We start from the raw sequence: 21,341 nt of genomic DNA, 5'->3' as shown, positions 1-21,341 counted from the left end.
AACACTCCAAAAACAGAAGAAAGTACAGTTTTGTGAGTTGTTAAGCCCTAAAGCAGCTAGGTATCCTTTTAGCTATTCTTAGATTACTATCTTAGAAGATATGAAAATTCTAGGAACTTGTGTGTTAGAGAACAGGAAATTTTCTTCACTCCTTACTAAGGAAACCCAACTGTAAAAAACCTGAATGCTAACAATGTTGAATTAAGCAAATAGAGTGTTAACTGTGGAGTTACTGTATCTGCTTTATTACACTGTTGCCTGCTTAATACAGTCCCAATCATTGAGTAAATGAAAATTAAGCCAATAATTACTGTATATCCTGGTTTCAGACTATCTCCCACTTGCCATTATTTAAATAAGTTTCCAATATCAATTCGAAGGCAAACTGAGTTCAACACAGCAACTAAGTGACATTTATATGTTATTAAAAACAAGTCACAAAACAATTTACTTTACTGGAGCATGTTTTTTCTTCTTTTTTGGTTTGTATGTTATGCCATCACAAAATGTGACAAAGTGACACTGTGTGAAGTTTTGAAGGCCTTTGAAATAGAAATAATCATCAACATTTCATGTCAATGAGCTATGAATAAGTAATCATTCAGACTGAATTACACCATGCCATTGTTATCAATGGTGAAAAGTGCAACTTCAAAGGGTTAAGCTTGAAAAAGTAATAGCACTACCGCCTCAAGACAACACAGGTCAATATCACCAGTGGCCCCTAACACACCAGCTCATAAGATAGCTGCATAGATTCTGATCCATTGGTTGTGTCCACACCTTGCTGATAGAATTGTTCATTAGGTGCAGATCAGCACCTATCATCTGCATGTGCCTCCACCCCACTGATACCATTGCTCACCTGTCGCATGACTATAACAGTGCTTCGTAAATGCAGTCATTTCTGTGAAAGATGAATGCTGATGAAGCAATATTTTCCAAGGTTAAAATAATATGCTTTTGTTGTTGTTGACATGATATCATTGCTCAAGACTCAACCGTTTTCTCTTTACTACTAAGTTACAGGAAGCATGAGTGTATCTGAGTTTTGAAAAACCAGTTTATCAAGTTCAAAACCATAAAATTATGATAGGTTGAGACAAAGAGACAGGTCCATACAAGCATCTGATGATCCAAGTCCATGGAGAAGACCAGAAGGTACATGTGTTCCACTGCCACATTATTTAAAAAAAAAAACACTAAATAAAACCTGGTGCATTTATTTAGTTGAGTGTAACTTTAGTTTTAGGATAGTGATGTCGAAAATGCTTATCTTAGTGGCCTAAGTGTAAGGTTTGTCAAAGGCCCACAAAGCAACACATTTTACATCATTACACGATGTTCTGCCTCAGACTGGAATTCTTAGCACAGATTAACGGCTGGACCATTAAAGGATTTTGCGTGATGCTGAAGCCTTGGAGTCTGAAAAACCTGCTCAACAAGAACCACATAAACATTTCGAAATCAACATGGGCATAAGTCTATGTGTAATTCAAGAAAAACAACATATGTTTAACGATCCGAAGAAAACACTTCTCATGTTTAGACGAAACAGACGATACTTCTCAGGCCCTGAAACTGGTCGTTCTGTTTGATTCTTGATTCTGATTTGATTCTTGTGGTATTTTTAAAAAAGCATTTCACAGATGTATCATTAAGATCCCTGCACACTGTGTTTTTTATTGTGGAAAAGAAGGTATATAATAGGTCCTGTTTAATTTAGATTTCTCAACAAAGCATTCCTTACATCCACTAAAAAAGCAGGATTCCTGTTGAAATAAATGTGCCACATTTTCCATTGGTTAACTGGTTTACAAAATCTTTATTGGCACAAACTGCCTAAGGCTAGACAACTGTGCCTCCTCATGTTCTATCACAGAGCTGGATCAGTGTTTATGTGAGAGGACAAACAGAGCCAATCAAACACAACAAGTCCAGATAAATATATATAATGATTAAATATGGTGAAAAAAAATACTGTGAAGAAAGTGAAACATGAGAAAATGACCAAAAAAAAAAAACAGTTATTCATTCGTTAATCCCTCCGCTTATCCAGTTCAGTGTTGTGATGGGTCACCTGCTGCTCCACCGTGCCGCCCAAATAAAAAAGAGTTATGTAGAAAGAAATTTAGAAATATAGTAATAAGAGATACGATTATATTTCAGATAAGTAATACATACATTAATTCCACTACAGTTTAAAAGACGTCATTATTCAGTCTTTACTGTTTCTCTGGAACATGTTATTCATATTTTCACAGACTTTAACTGAGTTTCATGTTAAATCAGAAATAAGAACCACGTACTAAAGTGTGGTTAAATCAGTAATCAACTTTGTTTGGAGAGTTGACTTTTGGGTGTTGATTAGGTGTTTAGTGATGTAGACAACCTGGATTTCTTCTTTGGAAGAAGGACATTGATGCCAATTCATACAGAAGGTGCCAGACCTTGCATGTGACAAATGAGATATCATGTAAATAACGGAAAGGAGGATTTGAACAGTCATTTTATCATGTGTTCTACTCTGTCAATGTTTGCCAAAGTCAAAACACTCTTTGTTTCAGAAGTAGACAAATATGTCGTCATTAACACTTGACCAGTTATTTATAGTGTCCACATAATAAATAATATTCACTTAAAATAATGCTCTGAACATCACATTCTAATTATTTTGGTATTAAAGTGCACTATCAAAATTATTAGTTAATTATTCGAACCTCCCATTTGAGTAAAATATAGGAAATTTGGTTAGTGTCGCAGTCACACAGCTCCAGGAACCTGGAGTTTGTGGGTTCGATTCCCGCTCCGGGTGCCTGTCTGTGAGGAGTTGGTGTGTTCTCTCTGTCTCCGCGTGGGTTTCCTCCGGGTGCTCCGGTTTCCTCCCACAGTCCAAAAAAGGTGGATTGGTGACTCAAAAGTGTCCGTAGGTGTGAGTGAATGTGTGTGTGTGTGTGTGTGTGTTGCCCTGTGAAGGACTGGCGCCCCCTCCAGGGTGTATTCCCGCCTTGCGCCCAATGATTCCAGGTAGGCTCTGGACCCACCGCGACCCTGACTTGGATAAGCGGTTACAGATAATGAATGAATGAATGAATGGTTCAGTCTACAGCACAAGGGTACACTACATCAGAAAGTTTACAAAGGAAGACACTGACAATGACAAGGTGATAATGAAATAACTGGAAAAAATAAACAGGAACGCTCATAGTGCTAAACCTGGTGTCTGTTTTCAGGGAAGGTCTCGCCCTTCAATATAAATAGCCAATCAGCTTCCTCATAAGCCCATAAAACTGAAAACCCTTTTTGTTGTGGAGATTTGCACAGAGCCAGAACAAGCTGAAACCAGAACAAGCTGAAACTCAGTTTACATATCATTATGTAAACATTAATCATTAATATTACCCAATCTGTATAGTAATCTAAAAGGGAAACTTGTACACTTTTTCCACTGGACAGTGGAGTATGGTACAGTCACAAATCCACAAATATTTAGTTTGTCAGGTGATCTTTATATGAGAATCCAGACTGAATCTGGTTATGCTTTATGTTAATATTAAATGTTTTATCAAATGAGTGGTTGATAGTCATGGTGCAAATCACTGAGCAAATGCATCATTATGGAAACCTCACACAGAAGTCAGATGAGAGATAATAAGAAAAAACAACACTTTTGTTGATGGAAAGTAAATGCACTCATTTTGAGAGACCTAAAAATTTTAACTGAATACTCATCTGTGAGTAGGGCTGTCCCAAAATACCGTTTTTTAGGGCTTCGGTGCTACGGCCGGGATAATCTGTGAGTATTTGAATATTTGAGGAGTGGGGTGTTATTTTTGTCATTAACAAAATCCACTTCACTCGTTACCTATGCTTGCTAACCTGCTAACTAGCTCACTAACTAAGGGCACAGAGTATACACAATTTAAACAGTTGGAACGGGGGTGCTCTAATTTTTAGCACAAAGCTAACAAAATGAACTGTGGCATCGCCTTGCTTCATGGTGTCACACCTTGGCCCTGTCCTGTTTGTTGTTCCCACCATGTGCTTAATTAGCACATGGCTGTGTTTTTTTTTTTTTTTCTGTCTCCACCCTAGTCCTGCCCTAGCTCCGCCCCCTCGTTTTCTATTCCAGGTGTCCCTTGTCAGTGTCGTCTATTTAGGCTCCTTTGTGTTACTTCCCGTTTGTTGGACATTCAGTGTGATTACATTTGGTTTGCTGTCTCCTTGTTCCACTTTCGGTTGTCTAGTCTGTTCCATGTTTTCCTTCTCTTCCCTTTGTCTGTCAGTACCAGTTGTCTGTTTAACTCTGTGTTCATGTCTATTTAGCTCTCTGTGTTCTAGCTTACTCTGTTTAGCTCTCCAGGTTTGGTCTGTTTAACTTTGTGTTCAAGTCTATTCTGTTTAGCTCCTTTGTCTAAGTCTCAGTTTAGCTCCCTGTGTATTGTCTCTTTGTCCATATCTGTTTTGTTATCTCTTGTTGTTCAAATCAAGTTTGTTATAATGTTTGCGTCCACCTCCGTCAGTCTGCCCCAGTCCTTACACATGGTGTGTTGTTTTATAATGTTAGGCTGTTTTTATATAATAGTTTCAAGTTTTTTTTTGCACAAAGACTTTTATGTTGATGAGCTTGAATATGGGAGCTGGGCGAGCACTGTTTTTACTGCTGGAGCCAGAATGTGGTGGAGCGTTTGCTTTTATTGATAACCACATTTCTCCAGAAAACTGAATATTCGAACCTCAAAATTAGAAACGGAATACATATCCAATGAATAAGTATGAGTACTTGGATACTTGACCAGCCCCATTGTTCAGAAAAGCAGTGCTCAGGACCTGCTTTAAAATGGCTGCACTGCGGCTCCCAGCATGGCTCCATTTGTGGAGTCGTTCACTAACTAAGGGCACAGAGTACAAAAATAAACCAGAGCTTCATGGAGGTGTTCTAATTTGAGATGTAAAGCTGACAAAATGAACTGTAACTTTGCAATGCTTCAAGACTTCTGTGCTGACAAAGCCTAATACATGTGAAATGGACTGTTGCTTTTATTGCCACATTAAAAAAAAAAAAGAATATCCGAATCTCAAAATTATAAACAAAATTCCTACACAACTAACGAATATCCTAATAGCTGAATATTTGGGGCCAGCCCTAGTTGTAAGTGATTAAATCTTTGAAGCATGTTAAAATAACATTTAACATAGTATGTAATAAACAATATTAAAGCAATATCAATCATTTCTAAGCCCTCAGACCCACAGTAGAATAAAAAAAACTTGGCTGTATTATGGGTTATATGAGTTGGGCCTAAAAAAGAGAGAAAGAAGGTTTATTCTTGAATCAGTCCTTTCATGCTATAAGTGACCTAAAAAAACTGAACTGAATATTGGGCCCCTTCAAATTAAAGGGCATGGAGAGTTACAAAAGAGGATGTCCACTACTTTTGATGGTTATATGGTCACAGTCAGTATGGCGACTATGCTTCTGTGGTCGAGTAAAGAGACCTTTTTAAACCATAATACAAGTACTTATACAGTGAAATGGGAAATGTTTTGTGGAAAAGTTTTCATGCACTTGTACAACAACAGATACAGTCACTGGCACTAAAAATCAATCTGGGTATTTGAGGAATAAGCCTTACTGACAGGAAGCCAGGAAGAATGGCATATTGGGTGGACATATAAAATGTGCTATTTGAGCTGAAATCTCAGTAAATAGCAATTAGGGTAATTCTGCATTTAGGTGACTGTGGGAGGAAACCAGGGCACCCTGAGGAAACCCATGCGGACATGGGGAGAACACACCAAACTCCTCACAGACAGTCACCCGGAGTGGTAGGTGATTTCAAGTGACTGGTATGTGGATTGGTGACTCCATATGGGCAAAAGAGTCCATAGGTGTAAGTGTATGAGTGAATGTGTGTGTGTGTGTGTGTGTGTGTCACCCTGTGAAGGACTGGCGCCACCTCCAGGGTGTATTCCTGCCTTGCACCAAGTGATTCTGGGTAGGCTCTGGACCCACCGTGACCCTGAACTGGATAAGCGGTTACAGACAATGAATGAATAAATGAATGAACGGATGAAATTATGAATGAATGAATGAATGAATGAATGAAACATCCATTTCAAAAGTCCAATTTCACTGATGTGTCAATGGTGAACTGTTTTTACTGCAGGCAGATTCATTTTGAGACTAAACCAGAGGTGAACCATAAACTGTTCTACACATTTTGAACAGCTTTATAACCATGTCTCCAACACAACTGTGCTAAATATACACAGACTGACTTACAATTTGATGCAGATAGTGGGCATTCTGACAAGACAAATTGAAGATTCCAGGGGTTGAATTCTCTTAGACCCAGAACCTGTGTTTATTTGAGCAGCTGGCCTTGATGAGCTGAATATGCTAATGCACTATGGTTATGTAAAGGAACGAGATTAAGTCAACACATTAACCACTGAAAGCAAACATTCTCTCTCTCGCTCTCTCTCTCTCTCTCTCTCTCTCTCTCTCTCTCACACACACACACACACACACACACACACACACACACACACACACACACAAAACACATGCAGCAGCATGCACATGCAGCCCTGAACATCAAGTTCAGGTCCACACCACTCCACCGAGGAGCTCCTGTCCTTCACATTTTAGCAATTCTTCCCACTTAATTATTCCTATGAAAACTTCTATATTTTTCATATTTAAGACCATCAGATAAATTCTTCTTTATAACTGACTTATAAAAATATGACATGCTTTCTTAACTTTTTTGTATTTCAAAAAGCAAAATATCAATAAACATATGACATATAGATAAAAATCTTTGTATACACCCTCTAAAATTAGAAAACACCACTATGTTATTTCAGCTGCATGTATAATCTCCACATATAAGGCATCAAATAAAATGGGAAGTACATTACCCAAGGTCAGCATATTTAATGATGAGTGTCTGCCAAAGTGTGTAAAGCCCACAACCACTGTGCTGTGGAGCTGAGAAATTGCATTCTCTGGAGGGATGGAGTGCCATCCAGCGCCTTTGAGCTGAAGTAGTGTTTGTTGTACAGACCTAATAATCCAACATCATTATCTGATCTTACTAATCCTCTTACTAATGTTCCAAACTCAGAGAAGAGTAGATACTGTTGCTATCGCAAAGGGGGACAAACTACCTACAGTTTTAATACAATTATTTTCAAAAGAAATGTTGGTGTAGCGGGTGTTTACTTCTTTTGGCAAAATACAATTCCAGTTTGTTTCAGTTTTATTTTACTTGCAGTAACATCTCTTTACATTAATTTACCTCCAAATTATAGAGCATTTAACATTTATTTATAAAGTTAACACTTTAAAGATACCTTTGTATTTTAGACAGCAGCAAAAATCTGATTTCAGCGTCTATCAGGCAGGAGACTAATACAAGCTATGGGCATGGTGTCAAAGAGAAATGGGAAGGACAAAGTCAGGCCATTTTCAAGCTTTGAAGAACTCAGACTATAGCAATGCCAGTACGACTAGTTTGCTCCATAGACTTATATATAAAACATGAAAGATATCCTTCTTTAGGATCCTAAACAAGAGCAATAGCTCCACCTAAAGGGTTCTTTACAGTTTTTCCCAAACATTTAATCACCTTTCCAGAAACTTGGCTCCATTTATGAAAACTCTACACACAAGGCCCTTGTTATATATTCAGATGCATATGAGTGTGTGGAATTTTTTTTTCTAATTTTGGTGAAAATTAGGGCTCTTTTTCCCAAAACAGCATTTACAATACTACCTGTATATGTAACACAAATGTGACCCATTGTATGTAGTATGTAGCAAAACAATGAGAAACACTACAAGGAAAAAAGGGCAGATACAGAAAGGTCACAGAAGAAATGTATTTATTGCAAAATACATGAAACATAATACTCTACATCCTGCTTCTTTTATACTCTTACAAATGAGTCTACTCCCAGCTGAATTTGTACAGTTGCAACATGAGTGAGGCTAATGGGGAATCTGGAAGTTGAATTTTGATTTTGTGTGATATTTCATCTTTTCATTATCTGTAACCCTTATCCAGTTCAGGGTCGCGGTGGATCCAGAGCCTACCTGGAATCATTGGGCGCAAGGCAGGAATACACCCTGGAGGGGGCGCCAGTCCTTCACAGGGCAACACAGACACACACATTCACTCACACCTACGGACACTTTTGAGTCGCCACTGCACTGTTTTTGGACTGTGTGAGGAAACCGGAGCACCCGGAGGAAACCCACGCGGACACATGGAGAACACGCCAACTCCTCACAGTTCTGGAGCTGTGTGACTGCGACACTACCTGCTGCGCCACCGTGCCGCCCTGTGATATTTCAATGAAAACAATTTGAATTGTGCTAGGGGCTTAGCAGTTTAGAGTAGGTTGTTTATACATGAACTTCAAGTTTTCAGAATTGTGTGCATAGTTCCATTTTTTTGTGTATACAATGGAAAAAAAACTGTTAAACATGAAAAAAAGTTTGCTAACTCAAAACATTTACCCAAAACCAAAATCTATGCCCCCTTACGAAACACTGATACCAGCTACTTCACAGTCCACTTATTATTCACTGCAGCATTTCTTGACAAACTGACGAAACCTAGACTTGCCAGACTTACGCATTTTCAATTTTGCAAATCTGATTCGAACAGTCTAGAAATGTAACAGTCAGCAGCCTGTTACAAAAATAAATAAATAAATCTTTCAAACAGTACTTATATAGGTTATGTATAATGATGTAAAAATGATTTCATCTCGATCTACAAATATGGTAATGAAGAATCTTAATAATCATCTGTGGTTTTGTACCAAGTACAGAGGTCTCATATTTACAGCTACTTTCTTAAGTGTCAAACCACAAAGAGGAAATGTACAAACCACCAGATGAAGACACTGTGAGAGAGGCACAGTCAGATTCTGCATGTTTTTTTATTTATCACTGTTTAAAATGTAAGGGAATTAACAGCAGTGTGCAGATGTCAAAGTTTCTGTCCATGCTTCTGCTGAGAGAAGACAACTCAATGTTATGGATCTCGAAGGATACAGAGCTTTCAGGAAGCTGTTACTGAGATAAAGACATCTTTTTTTGAGAGAAAACTTTAGATAAAATTAATAATAAAAAGCTAATAACATTAGAAAAGCGAAACGTATGACTTTGGGGAGTGTCATTAAATTCTGCCGACATTAATGGCTCACTCTGTAATGCCTGCAGCAACTCAGGGTTCTTTCATTTGTTCATCAAAATAATATACAACTTTAATAATTCAAGAGGTTTTGTACTTTACCACCCTCAAGTCTGTCTGGGCTTAAAGACCAACAGGGGCTTTTGAAAAATAGTCTTTTGTTGTAGACAGGCAAATGTCCTGTTTATGCATGAAAGAATGTGTGAGAATGTTAATTACCGTTTTGGGCATTTTATAGCTTTGTAGCAGCAAACAACTAAATGTAAAGTAGTTTTCACACTAAGCACAAACCATATGACACCAGCAAACCACACAGGAAACAGAGGAGTGCATCTTTTTCAGTATGTAGCATTATGATGTGTGAGAGACAGATATTTAAAAGTAAAAGAACACATTGCTTAAACAATTTCTATGGAATTGTAGTAAATATCAATGGTGAATTAGAAGCATATCAATTAGAGGTAAAACAGTAGAGACAATAATACATTTTATTGTAATACTTTGCAGGATTTAATATAGTACTGATACACTGAGAAATTCACACTGCGCAGATCTGCCTTGGACTCAGATCATTTCCAGAATCAATCAATTATATACAACACAAAATAATATAAATAAATTAATAAAAAATCAACACTGCTAAATCTATCTACCAATATCATACATTTGAAGCTGCAATATAAAAGTAATATTCATAGGTTACGTGGTTATCTGTAGCTAACTAAGTGATTACTGTGTGCGTGTCTAGGTTAAGCTTGTCTAGGTTAACTAGGTTATATTAGATCACTATATTCAACATTATCCCTCTAATGTCTAATTCATGCATCACACTGATTCTTGACCTGGTGTTTGAGTTTTGAGATCTGTGAGTTTCTCCCTACAGGCCAGCATACACACCATTGGATCTATGATCACTCTCAAACTCATCAGAGTAAAACAGATCATCCAGAAGCTCCAAAAACACAGAAAAATGCAAGCACTAGGAATAGACTCAGTGTGGCTGTAAGACCACTGTGGATTTCCATGGATGGTTTACTACAAATCATTAGCCATGTGTTGGCCGTCACTGGTACTAAAGCTAACAGACTGAACATTTGAAAGGCTGGTGCTCTGAAAATTTCACATAAGAAAGTAAAAATGAATGCAACCACAGAGTCTGAGGCGGAGTTGACTTGAGAAAAAACCCAAATAGATGTGAAAGGGTGTCTCGAAGATAGAATAATCTCGAATATGACCATCAGCTGCAGCTGGATACCATAGATTCTTCACCCAGTCCATAAACACAATAATGACTGATGAAGCCATGACAATGCTTTGTCCTTTTCTGAATCTCTTTGCAGAAGTTTTAATATGATGAATGGATTCAGAAGCAACTCCAACAGATCATTAAGAATGACTGCAAAGGATGAAATTCTGCCCTTAATTTTATGATGATAATACAGAACACCAGCAGTGACCAACAAAGCTGGTACACCAATGCCCTCAACAACAAAGAGAATCTCACACAGTCTCTGTTGGCATGTGTGCAATTCGTTGAGCCCAGGATGAATACGATAAAAGGGAACTTTGGAGAACATATCATAGGCCGTGGTGTAATCGCTCTGTGGTTTCATTTTCAATGAGCGTCTAATCCTTTTGCAGCAATAATGCCTTTTTAATGCAAAAAGAAGCAGGAATATATAACTTATTCTTCGAGTGATGCACAGAACTGCAGTCACGTTGAGTACAACTGACCAGCTCTATGCACTGAAGCATCCATCCATTATCTGTAAGCGCTTATCCAGTTCAGGGTCACGGTGGGTCCAGAGCCTACCTGGAATCATTGGGCGCAAGACGGGAATACACCCTGGAGGGGGCGCCAGTCCTTCACAGGGCAACACACACACTCACACATTCACTCACACACTCACACCTACGGTCACTTGCACTGAAGCAAGATAATCTAAAAAACAAAACAATAAAAAATATGAACACAACAGTCAGAATTCAAATACCTGCACAGAAGCAAAGGTTCTCACAGTAAAACACGTACGTACACTTAAACACTTCTTTATTTTGGCAGTCTTAATTGCAGATAATTAAAAAATTATATCCACGTAAATTTATTACAATAAGTCACATCTAAGTCCTACAGTCTTAGTGAGAGTTTATTCATTATTTATTGCATTTCCAATACACCTTTTTTTGCCCTTACCTCACTCTCTGTGGTTGGCTCTGCTATTCTGAAACAGAAATACATTTGTCTGACAATATATGACCACCGACCCACCCCCCCTCCCACCAAAAATGTAATTTCCTAATTGAAAATTACTGACAAAATGCACTTTAATAAAATAGTACAGTATAGTATAGAGAATGGTCATCAGATTTTTTTTAAATTAGGGAGTAATGCCTTAATCTATGGACTTTATGGAGTCTGCTTTTGTCACTTGGCAAATTAGCTATTTGTTCTGGGATAATAAGAAAGTTTTGAATAATTATATCACAATTATGAGACCTATAACATGACCTGGGCAGCATGGTGGTGCAGCAGGTAGTGTCGCAGTCACACAGCTCCAGGGACCTGGAGGTTGTGGGTTTGATTCCCGCTCCGGGTGACTGTCTGTGAGGAGTTGATGTGTTCTCCCTGTGTCTGCGTGGGTTTCCTCCAGGTGAATGTCGGTGACTCCAACTGTACACCTTTATCATACAGCCTCAGAATAGAAAAACACACCCAGGTGAAACAAAGTTGTACGTCTGCTGGTGACATGTGGACAATGCATACACTATTGATTTATTTAATAGTGGCCTGGATATTGGGATAGATAGCCACTCACACATGGGTGACACCCTCTACAAAGCATACATTTAATTCTTGAGCTATGAAGAAATTATATTAATCTCAGTTTAATGTAATTAAACAAAATACTAAATAATATTTTTATACAAGTTTCTTGCTATATTTCGTTGTAGAAATGACAGTAATCTTGACAATCCAAGATTTATTGTTTTTATAGGCAAAGAAACGTACTGAACTATTGTGACTGATTCATTCAGTCACTCACTCTCACATTCAGGATTGGGTCGGTGTAATGCTGCTGTTGGTTGAGGTGAGTCTCCAATGCTCTAAAGACTGTAAAGCATTTTGTGGGGTCTAGAAAATAGTGCTGAAATATTAGTGTACGTAAATTATTTACCACGCGATTTTCTCACTCATTAATTAAGTCATTCGCACAGCTACATTTATTTTGAAAATCAGTGCAGACTTCCGCAGATCGTTTTTCCACTCTTCCCTCCAGTTCAGTAGGTGGCGGCACACTCCAACCGTTATCACTGCTTCTGAAGAAGCAGAGGTTTGAAAATGGCGGTGGATGTTGTTCAACTGTCAAAATGTTTCTGTTCTTGAGTCTGAGGTAAATTTTATGCGACTTATTTCCCTAACGCCTCCCGAGTTTACCGCGTATTTTTATTAGTCAACATTATAGGTTTTGGTTATTTCATTGCTCGGTATTAGCTACATTGTTGGATATATTGGTTATGCTAGCTAGTGATAATTTAGTGAGGTTGGTTTGTTAAACAGCGTCGTTTACTTTGTAAATGTACATTTTATAAATCAATCTGGAGTCCTGAAAAGAGAAACAAACGCATCAAAGCACTCTGAATGACTTTCTCTGGCATTTATTTTTCGTACCCTTTCGAAGTACAAAGTACATTTCAAAATATTGGATTAAAGTACTTAATGTGATACTTATATAAACAGTACTCTACCCACAAAAATATTCAACTGGCAGTGGTCTTGTGGTTAGAAAATAAAATAATGTCTAGGCAACAGTGGTCTGATAACAGGACAGACATAGAGGAGAGCTAGTGACATGACAGTTCAAACCAAATAGTCTTTACACAAATTTGCACTAAATTTGAGTATGTGTGTAGTGGAAATTAACGATTATTTTAATGGTATTTCAATATTTATTAAAAGTAGGCCTATTGCAGGTTAAATGCTAAGTGCTGTATAAGAGGTGGCAAAGCATCCTGATGTTCTTTTTTAAGGTTTTCTTTGACATTTGACCATTCTTGTTGCAATGTATCCCTGACATTAGGTGATTAGCTCCAGCTGTATTTTGAGTCCTTGCTGGAAAGATGGAGCCCAATGCAGTTAATCCAGAGGCTGCCAGCAGTGGAGGTCAGGTGCTGCTCTCCAGAATGGCCCTCAATGACAACAAGGCTGGTATGGAGGGCCTGGACCGGGACAAAATTAACAAGATCATTCTCGAGACATCCAAGGTTTGCTAAAACCTTTACTGACTTGCAGTTATTTGACACATTTCATCTGAAACTCAAAGGAGAAACTCAGATGTTCTGCTCCTGAATCAGGTGCTGATTATTTGACTGATTTAGAAACAAAAATGAGGGCTAGGATTTAACATCTGGTCTAGTTGTAAATTCTTTATAACATGGTACAGGTGATAAACCTGGCCACACTCAAAGGAGCGCCTGGTATTATGCATGTTTTCAGAAACGCACAAATAGCCAGAATTGTAGATTTCGTCTGCAGTGTTCACCTGCTTAATCAATACTCTGTAATGAGCTATATATATATATATATAATCTAAACTTTCTACAAGGTTTAAAATATTTTGTTGTCATTGCAGGGCTCAAGATTCTATGAAAATGAGCTAAAAAAGGAGCGTCAGGTGAACGAGCGCATTGAGAAAATGTTGCGCCATAAAGTGAAGATCACTGAACAGCAGAAACAGAAAGCACAAATAGAGGTAATTTTTTTTGTTTCACTATGTGCTTTTCCTTTGAGAAAGCTTTGTTATTTGCGATGGTCTTTTGCTAAATGAGGGCATTGTAATGACGGCTTGAATGTTTGTCTTATAGGTAGAGAAGCTGACTGCGGAGCTGGAGAGGGGCCGTGAGCTGGATCGAGTGATTGTGCATGTGGATATGGATGCATTCTATGCTGCCGTAGAGATGAGGGACTGTCCAGAACTGAAAGACAAACCTATGGCTGTAGGATCAATGAGTATGCTGGTGAGAATGCTCTGACAAGCTTAAGTTTTTTGAGCATGTTTAGCAATATAACAGATTAAGTTGTGTGTCATTTACCTTGCAATTCTTATGTCCTTGAAAATGCCAAAACAGAACAAAACAGTTCCAAATGGTCTAACATATATCAGTTATTCACTGGCGTAATGATTAAAACCACAAAGCGTTGATGTGGTGTTTTATTTATGAATGATTTTTTTCCTCACATTGCCAATAATAACAATATGCTGATCATTTAAGTAAAAGTATCTTTTTTTTTTCAGTCCACTTCCAATTATCATGCCAGGAGGTATGGTGTACGTGCTGCTATGCCAGGCTTCATTGCAAAGAAACTCTGCCCAAATTTGGTCATTGTTCCACTCAACTTTGAAAAGTACACAGCAGTGAGTAAACAGGTAATGGCCAGATGTCTCCATCTTATCCACATACGTATAATGTTCAAATCTAGCATCTTTAGTAACAGCAGTGTAATAACTATATATACCTGGAGGTTATGGGTGGGATTCCTGCTCCGAGTGACTGTGAGGAGTTGGTGTGTTCTCCCTGTGTCCACATGGGTTTATTCCGGGTGCTCCGGTTTCCTCCCACAGTCCAAAAACACACATTGGTAGGTGGATTGGCGACTCAAAAATTGTCTGTAGGTGTAAGTGAATGTGTGTGTGTGTTGCCTTGTGAAGGACTGGCGCCCCCTCCAGGGTGTATTCCTGCCTTGTTCCCAGTGATTCCAGGTAGGCTCTGGACCCACCTCGACCCTGAACTGGATAAGCGCTTACAGATAATGAATGGAAAAAAATATATATATGTGTATGTATTTATGTGTGTGTGTGTGTGTCTTCTGAAATATCTGTGTGTTTATTTTGTAGGTGCGAGAGATATTTGCAGAGTATGATCCTAACTTTCTGCCCATGAGTTTAGATGAAGCTTATCTGGACATCACTGACCACCTGGAACAAAGGCAGCACTGGCCTGAGTCTATGAGAACATATCACATGAGTGAAGCGAAGACTAGAGAAGGTATTTAAAACAAAGTATTTGAATTTATGATATAAATTGATTTATATTTGACTGTTCACGTGTACAATATTTACACGCAATTTAATCTTATATTTACTTATTTCCTGCTCTTTTACTGTTTTAACTGCTTGTTTGTTTGATTGTTTTTTCTTATCTCTATAAAAGACACAGATAAAACCAGTATAGCAGTTGAAACAGAGACAGAGACCGACACGCTCTCCCCTGTCCTGTTTGAAGATAGTCCAAATGCTTCCCCTACTATCCCAGGGTCTGATGGGAAATTGGAAGTATTTGGGACAAGTGCAGAAGAGGCTGTCAGGGAAATGCGCTTCCGCATTGAGCAGAAAACCTCACTGACTGCAAGTGCAGGTAATGCAAAAATCTATTCTTTTAATTTTTTTATGAATTGTTATTTATATATTATTTTTTAGTATCATGTTGTTTATGAATATTTAATGGATATTTTTTTTTGTTTTCTATAGGCATTGCTCCAAATATGATGCTTGCCAAGGTATGCAGTGACAAGAACAAGCCCAATGGACAGTACAGAATCCCGCCTGAGAGGCAGGCTGTGATGGACTTCATTCTGAAGCTGCCTGTTCGAAAGGTACATGTCCACTTAGTTTTGCCTTCTAGTAATTACACACACAAGGTAAGCAGTTGCGAGCTGCAGGAATGCTAAATAAGTTTGCATCGCAGGTGCCTGGGATTGGGAAGGTGACTGAAAAGATGTTGGCTGTTCTTGACATTATCAGCTGTGCCCAATTTCAACAGCAGATGGCAGTCCTCTCATTGCTTTTCTCTGAAACATCCTGGCATCATTTCCTACAAATCTCACTTGGGCTCGGTTCCACCCACATAGAGAGGTGTGTAGCACTGTCATACTTTGTTGCTCAGACTCCAAAATAATTTTTATTTTAAAAAAAACTAATTAATACTTAATTAGTAAATACTATTTCCAAAAGAAACTACATTTTTAAAAATAAATTTATGGGTGAATATGGTGCTCTTGTAGACAGTGCCTCTAATTTTGGTCAGCATTATTATACATTACTCTAATCAAGGAAACAATGCTCAGGTCATAAGTCATAATTTTCTGTTTTTATTGTTTTATTAATTCCAGAGATTCTGAAAGAAAAAGCATGAGCACTGAAAGGTAAATGCTTCTTCATAGTCTATGCTTAATGGTTTATTTCATTTTGTAATTCCAACTTTATTATCTCAGTTCCCAAATGTCCTTTTACTTACCATTGCCTGAAACAGTTCTTATATACCAGAGGTCATGGTACTGTCAACATTTGAAGGGAACATATAAAGACAAAAAAAATGCAGTGTACTGTCTATAAGGGGTTTGATGGGTGATACTTAGTCCAGTGATTTGACATTGAATAACCCATGATAATCTTCTCTCTCAGGACGTTTGGAGAGATGAGTGATGCAGAGGAGCAATATTCTTTGTGTCGGGAGCTCTGTCGTGACTTGGCAGAGGACCTGCAGAAGGCAGGCCTCAAGGTACATCCTCAGAATACAGAACGCAGAAACTTATGGGATATTGAGCTGATTTAAAGACTTTTTTCCCTTTGGCTTTCATTCATTCATATTTTGCCAATAAGAAACTGTTTGTTAGAGACTACAGTAATGCTAATTTAGCTTAGCTGCCAGGTTTAGACTTGGAAATGTATTTAACGTTGACAACAAAGACATTTAACTGACATATTTCCAATATATAATTTCATATTCAGGGCAAAACTGTCACCTTGAAATTGAAGAATGTGAACTTTGAGGTAAAGACCAAAGCATTCACACTGCAGTGTGCCATCAGCACTGAAGATGAGATCTTTGCTGCTGCCAAGGACCTTCTCAAAGCTGAGAAGGAGAATGTCTGCCCTGAACCACTGCGGCTGAGACTAATGGGTATATAATGTTTTTTTCAGTGACATGAACATGATTATTACTGTGCTGATGGAAAAAAAAATCTCTGATGTGTTTCAGGACCTTTTATTTGTTCATCAAGACATGCTATCTTTTTTTTGTACATCCATTAAAAGCTCTCCACACCTCGTGAAGTTCCATCAGATTTACCAAAGTAGTTCGCCTGAATCCTTTGTGGACAGGATTGCATTTTGTTCTGCAATTTGGCTCTGTAATAACTGTAGTGATTAACTTCAATGAGATGATTATTAGCACAATCGTTGAAGGCATTTTTACACATCAGTACACATTCCTGATAACTCTATTAGTCACTGTGATAAAATCCATTTTTAGTGTCTACCCACCACTTCCTTATTAACCAGAACTTTAGAAATTTGTACCACTGAGGATTTTTCAGAAGTTGTAATGCTGCTGAGTGCTAAAGTTGATTTTATCTATCTATATATATATTTATGTTACAATATTATCACTTTTAGTTCTCTCAGTTTTCAGTATAGAAACTGATGTTTACATTCTAGGAAGTTTTCTCATCACCACAAACATATAGAGAATCTTAAAGTAATCATCCAGTAAAAAAACGGAGCATGTTTTCCATTTACCCAGATATAGTAAATCAGCAAAGATTTTTTTTCATCCACCTTTACTTCTTAATTTGGCTTTGGAGCATTACAGTCCTAACATTGCTAACAAACAATATACAAACAATATACAGGCGCACACCAAACACGAAGTTCACGTTACGACGTTTACGACCCAAAACCACGTAAGTTGAAACAAGGCTTTATACAGTAAATGGGAGATGTGTCGTACCACGAAACATCGTAACTCTGGACTGACGTAACCTGAGGACCTCCTGTATTTAAATAGTCACACAATTAGCCACAGTGTTTTTTTTTAATACTTCATCTAAGCATTCTCAAAACACATTTAGATCATTTTGATTGCCTCCGTTTGTATTTATTTGTTGTAGTAAAAAACTAAATTCATACTCCTAAATCAGTACTCCTACTCCTGAGCAGATTTGTCAACACAGACCTTGTCTAAATAGCTGACCAAGAGCAACTGCTACATGGAAAGCTTTTGTTAGATTTTGTTAGAGGTTCCAGTAAATCATGCTGTGTCCCAAAACAAACTCTGTCCAAAGTTTGTTACACATTAATTACGGCACTCGGCATGTATTGGCTTATCATCTGTGAAAAGTGGAAATTGTAGAAATTATATTTTTATAAAACTCTTTATAAAGGAATTGTAAAACATCTTATTTTGTCTTATTATTTATATAATTTTAAATGGCCAATATTTTTGTTTTTATCTGTTCTGTTTGTCTTTTGTAGGTGTTCGAGTCTCAAGCTTCATTAGCAGTGATAACAAACAGCCCCAGCAGAAGAGCATAGTTGGTTTTTTGAAGATACCTTCTGATACCATTTGTCCAAAACAGCCACAAGACAACCAGGTTTTTTTCAAACCTGAAATGGGCAGAGTGTATGAGTCTAGTGTCTGTTCTCTTAAACACCAACCTGCTGAGACAGCAGTTGTAGGAGAGAAACCCAGGTCTGCCCACAAGTGGAGGAACATATCTGATGGCACTGAGGGACCGCAGCAACAGACCTTTTTCCAAAGGGCTCTTACAAAGAGGTTGCAACAGCAATCAGAGCAAGAACAAACCACTGTGTCTACGAATGTAACATGTAAAGACACTGACACAACAATATTCAGTTCGTCTTTATCAATTACACATGCAGAAATGGACAAAACTGTAGGTAAATCAGACCCATGTTTGCCTATCGCAAATAATGTATCATTAAGTGAAAACATAAACATAGAGCCTTCAGATATGGTGCAGTCATTTACATGCCCTGTGTGCTCCAGTGAAATGAAAACAGCAGACCTCAGAGTGTTCAACCAACATATAGATGAGTGCCTTAAGGGTAATGCAGTGGAAGATGGGAGCACTTCCCTGAATGTAGGTCAGGATGTGTCTGAAGAAGAGAAACAATTGCACAAGGATCAAGTGGAAGATCCTCATGCCAAAGCTCCAGATTCAAATGTAGGAAGCAGCAATTCCCTGGAGATTTTAAACAAACACCTGTTAATAAAAGCAGATACTAGGCAATTTACCTGTTCTTCAGATACCGTGGAAACCAAATTTGAAATATTTGAAAGATCAGATTTTAGGACACCTGTTTTTAACAACTTCACAAGCATGAATGAAAGATGTTCGCTTGGGCCTAACACTATAGTTTCCATGAGTGATTCTGGCTCTATAGCCCAACAGACATCTACATCAAATGATGTTCTAATGAAGAAAGTGGATGCGAAGGCCTCAACATTGACATGTCCAGTGTGTGACCAGGCACAAGAGACAGATGACCTCACTGTCTTTAACCATCACGTGGACATGTGTCTCAACCAGGAAGTGTTGCTGGAGTTCAGAGAAGTCGGCTTACAACATGGTCAGTCAGATACAATGTTGCTGGGGAAGGCCAAAGGTCAGCACTTTGGAAAATTTGGCTTTGTTTGCATCATTTTCTTAAAGGAATAATAATGCTTTTAACCCGAGAACTGCAACAAGCAGTTTGGTCACATTTACCTGTGATCCGAAAAGAGATTAATGGTTGTAGATACAATGTATATTTTTATACTGTATACTTTAACTGTATAATATACCCATGACTCAGTAGGTCGTCCTGTTTTTAAAGTGTTGTGATAACTGACATTTCAATAGAAACAGATAGAGATTAAGTTAACAATACTTCTAAATTGCTTTTGCTCCGTGTTATCTGATGGTATACATTCATTACAGTTTCTTGTTGTAAACTTTTATGTATTTTGCAGATCAAAAGAAAGCTTCCAGTGCCAGAGGAAAGACTAAAAGGTCAGAATCTGACACAACAGGCATAAATGAATATTTTTATTCTTTCTGCAACTACAGACACTTTTGGAAGTTTTGAGTTTGGATTATTTTAATACAAATAATGAGCTGTACCTACAGTGTTTAAAACTATTTACTCTGAAATAGATTGAATTAAGTGTATAATTATGTTCCTGTTCCTGCAGACGGGGCTCATCACCTAATCCACCTTCAAAGAAAACCAAAGCTGTTAGCACAAGGCACACCATTGACAAATTCTTCAGAGGAAACCGAAACACAAAATACTGAAAAGATCTAATGCTGTTGCAACTACAACAATCTGGGCAAGTCCAACAAGACACCGGTCAATGCAATAATGGGTAATACATTTTAGAGAAACACTTGAAGAGCTTTTTTTTTTTTTTTTTTTTTTTTTTTTTTTTTTTTTTTTTTTTGAGGAAGATTCTTCTGGCCAAATATTTTTAAGCAATTATGCCTTTTCCAATATGGTGAAGTGGGACAAGGAATAGTAATGGCACATTTTTGCACAGAATTTAAACAGAAAAAAACTCTTTACTGTGAGGAGAACTATTTTCCATAATGTTTGTATTCTTATGCTGGAAGAATGTTATAATGCTTTTTATATAATTTGTTTTGCTAAAATTACAGCTACACAAAGCACTTTAGAAATATATTATCTAAAGCCTAATGAGAAAAAAAAATAAAATATAACTTTCACTTTTCACAGACCAGTAGCCTGGTAAAAGATGTCCTGAATCTTGCGAGCTTTGATTCTGCTTTGCCTCAGTGGGTCCATCTGGCATTCCCTCAGTAACACTGTTTCTTCAGCCATTTCTTTTACTGCCAGATCAGTCACTGTTTCCTGTGAGTGCCACCTACAGTATCAAGTACTGGAGAAAACTCAAGGCAGAAATCAAAACAAACTTATCAGTTGTAACTGATCTAGATAATTCTCACATAAAGGGAGAAAGGCTATTTGATTTGAAGTCTTTTCATTCTGTATTCAGCATTTCAGGAAAGTCCATTATCTGTGGATGGTAACTGATTTGAATTTTATTCGGTGTATACTGCTGACACATTGTAAATTTTTTGGGACAATGCGAGACATTTATGAGATATTTCTCATAATGCAGATATTGCTGTATCAAATTAGAGAGAGTTGTGGAACTGATACCCACATCGCTATTTAAAGGTGTGTATTGCATTACGGTGTATAAAATAGATCATAATGAATCATTCACAATACTACAGCAAGTATATTATTATATAATTAAATGTTG

General features: G+C 37.7%; 1 protein-coding gene across 2 annotated transcripts; it reads left to right on the top strand.

Annotated features, from left to right (window-relative positions):
* The first annotated feature begins 12,500 nt into the window (after positions 1 to 12,500).
* On the top strand, positions 12,501 to 21,338 carry LOC136678682 (DNA polymerase kappa-like). 2 transcript variants are annotated; one of them, XM_066656773.1, is made up of 15 exons: positions 12,501 to 12,604; positions 13,292 to 13,475; positions 13,844 to 13,963; positions 14,076 to 14,228; positions 14,507 to 14,638; positions 15,107 to 15,257; positions 15,423 to 15,626; positions 15,740 to 15,864; positions 15,957 to 16,123; positions 16,381 to 16,413; positions 16,673 to 16,769; positions 17,000 to 17,171; positions 18,524 to 19,642; positions 20,025 to 20,064; positions 20,247 to 21,338. In XM_066656773.1, the coding sequence occupies exons 2-15, from the start codon at positions 13,332 to 13,334 to the stop codon at positions 20,347 to 20,349; spliced, it is 2,760 nt and encodes a 919-aa protein (XP_066512870.1). In that variant the 5' UTR covers positions 12,501 to 12,604; positions 13,292 to 13,331; the 3' UTR covers positions 20,350 to 21,338. The 2 variants fall into 2 exon arrangements, with proteins under 2 accessions (XP_066512870.1, XP_066512869.1); XM_066656772.1 differs by having other exon boundaries at positions 18,524 to 19,678.
* Positions 21,339 to 21,341: the final 3 nt, after the last annotated feature.

The sequence above is a fragment of the Hoplias malabaricus genome, chromosome Y, assembly GCF_029633855.1.
Source record: "Hoplias malabaricus isolate fHopMal1 chromosome Y, fHopMal1.hap1, whole genome shotgun sequence".
NCBI classification, from domain to species: Eukaryota; Metazoa; Chordata; class Actinopteri; order Characiformes; family Erythrinidae; genus Hoplias; species Hoplias malabaricus.
This window is presented reverse-complemented; position numbering and strand designations above follow the sequence as displayed.